The following is a 7,803-nucleotide window of genomic DNA, read 5'->3' as shown; positions in this document are numbered from 1 at the left end:
GTGCGTGAATCTGTGCACGTGCTGTCTCTTACAAACACACCCATACAGATGCCCATCTGCATGCACCTGCCCCTGCGCTCATGCACACAGACGCACATACACGCACGTGAGCTATGTGTGAGACACCAGAGGGACAGACCAGCCCTGACCCAGGGGTGCCCGACTCACTTCTGGGAGTCGATGACAGGGGCCTGCGCTCAGCAGGATGGTCACCTGTGAGCGACGCCAGGCTGGCTGCAGCACAGACATGGAGGTGCACAGGGACCAGGGCTTACTTGGGGTTTGCAAGCTTGGAGTGGCAACGGTCAGGTTCCCTGAAGAGTGGGGCAAGGTCCGTTTGAGCATGCGCACTGAGGAGCTGTCCCCACACTAAAGGGTGGCTGCTGCTAAGTCGTTTCAGTCGTGGCCGACTCTGTGCAACCCCATAGACGGCAGCCCACCAGACCCCCCGTCCCTGGGATTCTCCAGGCAAGAACACTGGAGTGGGTTGCCATTTCCTTCTCCAATGCATGAAAGTGAAAAGGGAAAGTGAAGTCGCTCAGTCGTGTCCGACTCTTAGCGACCCCATGGACTGCAGCCCACCAGGCTCCTCCGTCCATGGGATTCTCCGGGCAAGAGTACTGGAGTGGGGTGCCATTGCCCTGGAGCACCACCATTTACCAGGTTTCCAGGCCCGAGGCAGGGCTGACACAGAGAGCCCAGACCACGTGGGTATGTGTGTCTGCGCATGCGCGTTGGGGCTACACGGCACGCTAACGCGTGAAGTTTCGGCAGGGGGCACCCATTGCCTGAGAGCCTGCAGTCATCACGGGAACCGATGGTTGGTGGGAACCAATCGTGAGGCAGGACCAGAGTGTGTGTGCGCAGGCGCTCTGCCCGTGCTGAGTTTCAGGTCACAGTACAGAGCTGGGATCTGTAGGGACGGTTCAGTCTTTCCTGACGCGGAGGGAGGGGGAGAGGGTTTCAAGATGGAGTCCGAGGCACATGGTGGAGGAGCCATGAGGGCAGCCGATGAAGACGCAGGTGCCGTGGCCTCTGCAGCGGGTACAGCACATGGCGGCCAAGGTGTGCCGGGTGGTGCTGCTGGCCACAATGGCCCTGGCATCCCAGCTGGCCCTGGAGACGCCGTCAGTCGAGAAGTCCCTGCCGGCTCCGGTGACATGGCTGATCCCAGAGGCCCCAGCGCTGCAGGAGAGTCAGGTGGCGCAGCCGCTGCCATTCCGCAGATCCCAGGGCCACCCAACGCACCAGGGCCTGGTGGAGACACTGCACCCGGAGCCAGAGTTCTGAGTAACCGAGTCTTCCAGTTGTATCCTATTCCAGGAGCCCCGGTGGGCCAGGCGGCTGCGAGGGTTGGGGTGTGGGCTAGGGGTGGTTTGGAGGGTTGCAGGTTGCGGAGCCTAAAGTATAGGAAGAGGGTACTCTGGGAGGCTGGAGGGTGTGGGTCAGGGGTGGTCTGGCTCTCAGTGCATGGTGGTGAGGAAAAACACCCTGAAGTGATCCAGAGGGTTGAGCGGTGATATGCAGGGAGTCCTGTGGTGGCCTTGTGGGAGAAGGTGGGTCTCCGTGAGCAGGGAGCCTGACGTACAGGCAAAATGACGAGTGTGGATAGTGGTGAGGAAAAGCAATCTGAAGGGAACTAGAGGGTCGGGCGGTGATATGCAGGGTGTTTGGCGGCGGCCATGAGGGAGAAGGCGGGTCTCCTCGAGCCCAGGGAGCCTGAAATACAGCCAAAATGACTGGTCCGTGGATGGTGCCTTAACCGTATTTCCACCAGCAGCTTCGGCATACCTTTCTCATCATACGCGGAGGCGGACAACGCGCGCCGCCTCCTGACTCGACTTACTCAACTGCGATGGCCGGTTCAGAGGGAGCTCTACATTAATGGCCACATGTTGGTTCTGTGAGTTCTAAAGGGGGCCGGGGCGAGGGAGGGAGTGGTGGGTGGTGACCAGTCTAGGCGCAGGAGGAGCCATAATGGTGGGTTAGGCCTAGAGGAGAAGTGTGGTGCTCTGGGCTTGGTCAGTGAGCGGGGACAGAGGGAGGACACGCTCTTCCTCCTCAGCGGGAACATGAATTTCATTTTCCCTCCCTTTTAGCCGATTGACTGCTGAAGACCATGCCCTGCTCCAGATGGCCATCCACTTCTGTCTGGAGCAGGCTTCCCTGGTGATGTGGATCTTGCAGAACTTCGTGCCCCACCTTTTTCCTCAGTCTCAGCACAGAAGAGAGCCTTAAAACTAGCCTATGTGCCCTAGTCTCAAATGTTATTCCCAAGAGCATTGCTTTCTGCAGTAGTTTGATCGGGCTTCATCTTGTGCCTGTGCTGCTGCTTGTGGGCTCAAGGTCCACATAGTTTGTTTGGGGATTGTGAACTGCAGAAAATAAAAGTGAGCTGTCTCTGACTTTAATTTTAGCTTGTTCACTTCCTAACGTTGCATTCATCTTCTGGTTGGAGGGAAGGTTCTCAGATCCAGATATCCAAGGAGTACAACCCAAGTGAAGACGATGTATGTAAGAAGTGGGAGAATAAGAAAGTTGTTTATTGCCATTCAGTATTGATTTTTAAATATTTTGTCAGTTCTATAGTTACATTTATATACTAAGATATAGTGCCAGAACATTGCTGTTCAGTCTCTAACTAGTGCCCAACTCTTTGCAACCCCATAGACTGTAGCACACGAGGCTCTGTGTCCCTGCTTTCTCCTGGAGTTTGTTCAACTTCGTGCTCATTGAGTGGGTTATGCTGTCAAACCATCTCATCCTCTATCCTCTCATCCTCCTTTTGCCTTCAATCTCTCCCAACATCAGGGTCTTTTCCAGTGAGTCACCTTTTCACATCTGCTGGCCAAAGTGTTGAAGCTTCAGGTTCAGCATCAGTCCTTCCAATGAAAATTCAGGACTGATTTCCTTTAGGATTGACTGGTTTGATCTTGTAGTCCAAGGCACTCTTAGGAGTATCCTTGAATCCTGAAACCATGCTAAACTCATTAATTAATTGCAATAGCTATTTTGTAGATCTCATTGAGCTTCCTACACAGACAATCTTTTGTCTGTAAATACATACACGTTTATTTCTTCCTTTCCAATTAATGCATTTTAACTGGTTTCTGTTAAAATGAAATTGCCAACACTTTGGCACCTGGTGTGAAGAGCCAATGACCCTGAATATGGGAGAGATTGAAGGCAGGAGGAGAAGGGAATGACAGAAGATGAGATGGTTGGATGGCATCACGTCTCAATGGACATGAGTTTAAGCAAGTTCTGGGAGATGATGAAGGACAGGGAAGCCTGGCGAGAAGCACTCCGTGGGGTCGTAAAGTGTTAGACTTGACTGAGTGACTGAACAACAACACGCTGGTTTCTGTTATAATGGATTGGAGTTTCCTGCTTCTTTGCCTCCTGGTAATTTTACATTGGATGTCAAACATTATCAAATTTCCCTTGCATGCTTGATATTTTTCTATTGCTAAACTTATTCTTGAGCTTTATTCTGGAATCCTGTTAAGATGCTTGGAAACAGTTTGATCCTTTTGGGTCTTACTTTTTAAGATTGGCTCTGTAGGACCAGAGCAGATCTTAGTGTAGGATGAACTTAATTAACTGAAACCATCCATGTCCAAGAAGGCTACAGCTTGAAACAAGGACTCTTTTTAAAAATTTTAATTATGAAAATTATTTTTTTTTATTTTTGGGTGTGCCACCTCTTAAGTGCTTACAGCCTTTCTGTGCTTGCAGCCATTGGGGGCTACTCTCTAATTGCTCTGCTCAGGCTTCTCATTGCGGAGGCTTCTCTTGTTGAGGAGCAGGGACTCTAGATCGGGGTGAGCTCAGTAGATGTGGCACACTGGCTTAGTTGCACTGGGCATGTGGGATCTTCTTGGCCCAGGGATCGAACTCATGTGCCCTGCGTTGGTTGGCAGATTCTTAACCTCCGGACCTCCAGGGAAGCCAAAATAAGGAGTATCAGAGTGATAGTAAAATCTATCTGGACATTTGATTGGCACTTTCTATTACATTTTAAGATGCTGATATCCTTTGACCCAGTTTTCAGAATCGATCATAGGAAAATTCTTGTATATGTGAGCAAGGCAAAATCGACCACAGTATTCATTACTGCATTGTTTGTCACTGTGAAAAACTGGTAGAATGTAAACCCAGGGGGAAACATTGAGTAATGATGGTAATTCCATCCTGCTGGAATGACATATGGCAATCAGAGAGCAAACCAGATAGCTGGGAACTAATATGGAAAGAGATGAAAGCAAATTGCAGAATTCTGGGTCTGGCATATTCCTGTCTTTTCAGGACTTTCTGACCCTGTGAACATGCAGGGAAATGCAGAGTGGAACCACCCAGAATAAGCACCACCCCCTCAACTGTCAGTGTTATCACTGGACATTAGGGAAAATCATTCCTGTATTCAGGTTTCCATGTTGTTTAACTATTTTCATAAAGAATCATGACTTTTGAAATGATATTGCTTTGGAACATAAAGGTCTGCTCCATTTCCCCATTGGAAAAAAGCACTTCCTTAGAAACTTTAATTCAGCAAAGGTCTGTGAGGGAGCATGGGGAAGAGGATACCCCCAAGAAGTGGATATGGACCCCCAGAGTCAGGGGATGGAAGCTGATGGGAGGATCAGTAGCAGGGACCATGCTTGCATTAATGACGAGTCTTTCCTATCTCACTTAAAAAAAAAAAAACATTAGAAATTGATTTTGAATTTGACGAAAAGTGTATACCACCATCGAGGACATCTGTGGGTTTTGTCACCTGGTGCCCATTTTCCTTCTTTTGGTTCTGGTATCCTCCTGTCACCCTGGGAAATCACCTCTTTCATTTTCTCTCACCCAATATGATTATGATAGAGTTGATTTCACCTCCAGTTCCAGGAGTGGGCATGTAGCTCAGGCCTGGCCAATTGGAGCACTGCTTTCCTCCAGCTGTGTTGATATCATCCAACCAATGACACTTTGGGAGCTGTAGGGGAGGCAGGCAGGCAAGGGACAGAGCGGGAGCTGGAGCAAGAAGGCAGATCTCAGGGAACCAAATGCTGGATCCAGCTTTTCCTGAAGACAGAAACTACCTCTGTACCTTGTAGGTAGACCCATAAAGTCTCCCTTTGGCCTAAACCAAGGTGGTTATTTTGAATTGATTTGTTCCTTTTTTCACTTGCAATAGCAAAGTCTTCACTATTATTGAATTGAGGTACCACAGTTTTATTGATTACTTAATTTTCTTGCTTAGACATTGGCTCTTAGGTAAGAAATAGCCAAGCTGTATTGTAGAAAAGGAGACAAATGAGAGTATTTGTGGGTAAATTGCCAAAGAGGGAGGGGAGGATTTACAATGGGCAGATGAAGGAAAGGGCAAAAGCTGGAGAAGGGGCACTGGGGACAGCCCTTTATAGACAATGCTCCCCAGACTGGCCCAAAATGGTGAAGTCAGTCCACTAGGGGGATGGGACTCCCATCTGATTCTTCCTTCCTCAGCCAGCAAACTTGGAATCATTCAGCTACTTTGACCCCATACATGGACTGCTGAAGCTGCTAGGTTCCTTTAAAACATGTCAGGTCCTGAAGTTATTCAGTTCCAACCCTCCAACAGGCTCCCTCTCAGTCAGAGTTGAAGCCACAGCCTTCCAGTGGACTGAAAAGTCCTACATGGTCCAGCCTGCATCTTCTCTGGCTTCATATCTTCTGTTTCCAGTACCCCTTTGCCTAGTTGAATCCAGACACATAGGGCTCCTTGCCCTTTATGAAACATTAGGGCGCATTTAAGAAAATTTGTCACACACCACCATGGGGCAAATTGAAGAAGACCTAAAAATGCAGAGATGTATCACATGCATGTTTTTCAATCATATTTGATTAGAAGAAGTGATATTGTTCAAGGCTCAATTTCCCCCAAACTCATCTATCAGTTCAGTTCAGTTTAGTTCAGTTCAGTCGCTCAGTCGTGTCCGACTCTTTGCGACCCCATGAACTGCAGCTCGCCAGGCCTCCCTGTCCATCACCAACTCCCAGGATTCACCCAAACTCATGTCCATCGAGTCAGTGATGCCATCCAGCCATCTCATCCTCTGTCGTCCCCTTCTCCTCCTGCCCCCAATCCCTCCCAGCATCAGGGTCTTTTCCAATGAGTCAACCCTTCACATGAGGTGGCCAAAGTACTGGAGTTTCAGCTTTAGCATCATTCCTTCCAAAGAAATCCCAGGACTGATCTCCTTTAGAATGGACTAGTTGGATCTCCTTGCACTCCAAGGGACTCTCAAGAGTCTTCTCCAACACCACGGTTCAGAAGCATCAATTCCTCAGCGCTCAGCTTTCTTCAGTCCAACTTTCACATCCATACATGACCACTGGAAAAACCATAGCCTTGACTAGATGGACCTTTGTTGGCAAAGTAATGTCTCTGCTTTTCAATATGTTATCCAGGTAGGTCATAACTTTCCTTCCAAGGAGTAAGTGTCTTTTAATTTCATGACTGCAATCACCATCTGCAGTGATTTTGGAGCCCCCAAAATAAAGTCTGACACTGTTTCCACTCTTTCTGCATCTATTTCCCATGAAGTGATGGGACCAGATGCCATGATCTTAGTTTACTGAATGTTAAGCTTTAAGCCAACTTTGTCACTCTCCTCTTTCACTTTCATCAAGAGGCTTTTTCGTTCCTCTTCACTTTCTGCCATAAGGGTGGTGGTGTCTGCATATCTCAGGTTATTGATATTTCTCCCGGCAATCTTGATTCCAGCCTGTGCTTCTTCCAGCCCAGCATTTCTCATGATGTACTCTGCATAGAAGTTAAATAAGTAGGGTGACAATATACAGCCTTGACATACTCCTTTTCCTATTTGGAACCAGTCTGTCGTTCCATGTCCAGTTCTAACTGTTGCTTCCTGACCTGCATATAGGTTTCTCAAGAGGCAGGTCGGGTGGTCTGGTATTCCCATCTCTTTCAGAATTTTCCACAGTTTATTGTGATCCACACAGTCAAAACTCATCTATAGAGTCCATAAAAATGACAGCAAAGATTTTTGTAAAAATCGATGAGCTGATTTCTTAAACAAATAATTTCTTTATTTTGCCCAATCAGGTCTTATTTGGGGAATGAGGAAACTTTATTGTGTCATGTGGGATCTTTCGTTGCAGTGCACAGAGACTCCAGTTGTGATGCCCAGGCTCAGTACTTGCTCCACTGCATGTAGGATCTTAGTTCCCTGACCAGCGATCAAAGTGATGCCCCCCACATTGTGAAGCAGGTTGTTTTTTAACAGATTCATTTGTTTGTTTTTTTAATGTAATTTTGGTTTGGCTGGGTCTTCGATGATGCACACATGGGTTTTTTTCTGGTTGTGGTGAGTGGGGGCTATGCTTTAGTTGCAGCAGATACGCTTCTCATTGCAGTGACTTCTCTTGTTGTGGAGCACAGGCTCTAGGCACTTCAGCTTCAGTAGTTGCAGCTGGCGGGCTCTCGAGCACAGGCTCAGCCGTTGTGGTGCTTGGGCTTAGTGGCCTTGCACCTTATGGGATCTTCCCAGAGCAGGGATTGAACCCATGTTCCCTGCATTGGCAGGTAGAGACTCAATCACTGGACAACCAGAGAAGTCCGTGATGAGCTGATACTGAAATTTACGTGAGAGGAGAAACCTGATGATAGCCTGAAGAGTTGTGACTATACACAGATAAAAAGACTAACACAGCCTAATTTCATAGCTTATTCTACATGTCCAGTACTGGAGCTGTGGATCCATGGGACAGGGCTGAAAATCCAGAAGCATTTCCAACTGTTAAGTTTAA

At 48.1% G+C, this 7,803-nt stretch overlaps 1 protein-coding gene across 1 annotated transcript; it reads left to right on the top strand.

Moving 5' to 3' along the window:
- The first annotated feature begins 244 nt into the window (after window positions 1–244).
- LOC133242770 (uncharacterized) lies at window positions 245–2,411 on the top strand. The gene is made up of 3 exons (XM_061408923.1): window positions 245–1,309; window positions 1,778–1,903; window positions 2,100–2,411. Exons 1-3 carry the CDS (start codon window positions 510–512, stop codon window positions 2,236–2,238), a joined length of 1,065 nt encoding a protein of 354 aa, XP_061264907.1. The 5' UTR covers window positions 245–509; the 3' UTR covers window positions 2,239–2,411.
- The last annotated feature ends 5,392 nt before the right edge of the window (window positions 2,412–7,803 follow it).

This window comes from Bos javanicus, chromosome X (genome assembly GCF_032452875.1).
Source record: "Bos javanicus breed banteng chromosome X, ARS-OSU_banteng_1.0, whole genome shotgun sequence".
Lineage (NCBI taxonomy): Eukaryota > Metazoa > Chordata > Mammalia > Artiodactyla > Bovidae > Bos > Bos javanicus.
Note: the sequence above shows the minus strand (reverse complement) of the source record. Positions and strands in the feature narration are given on the sequence as shown.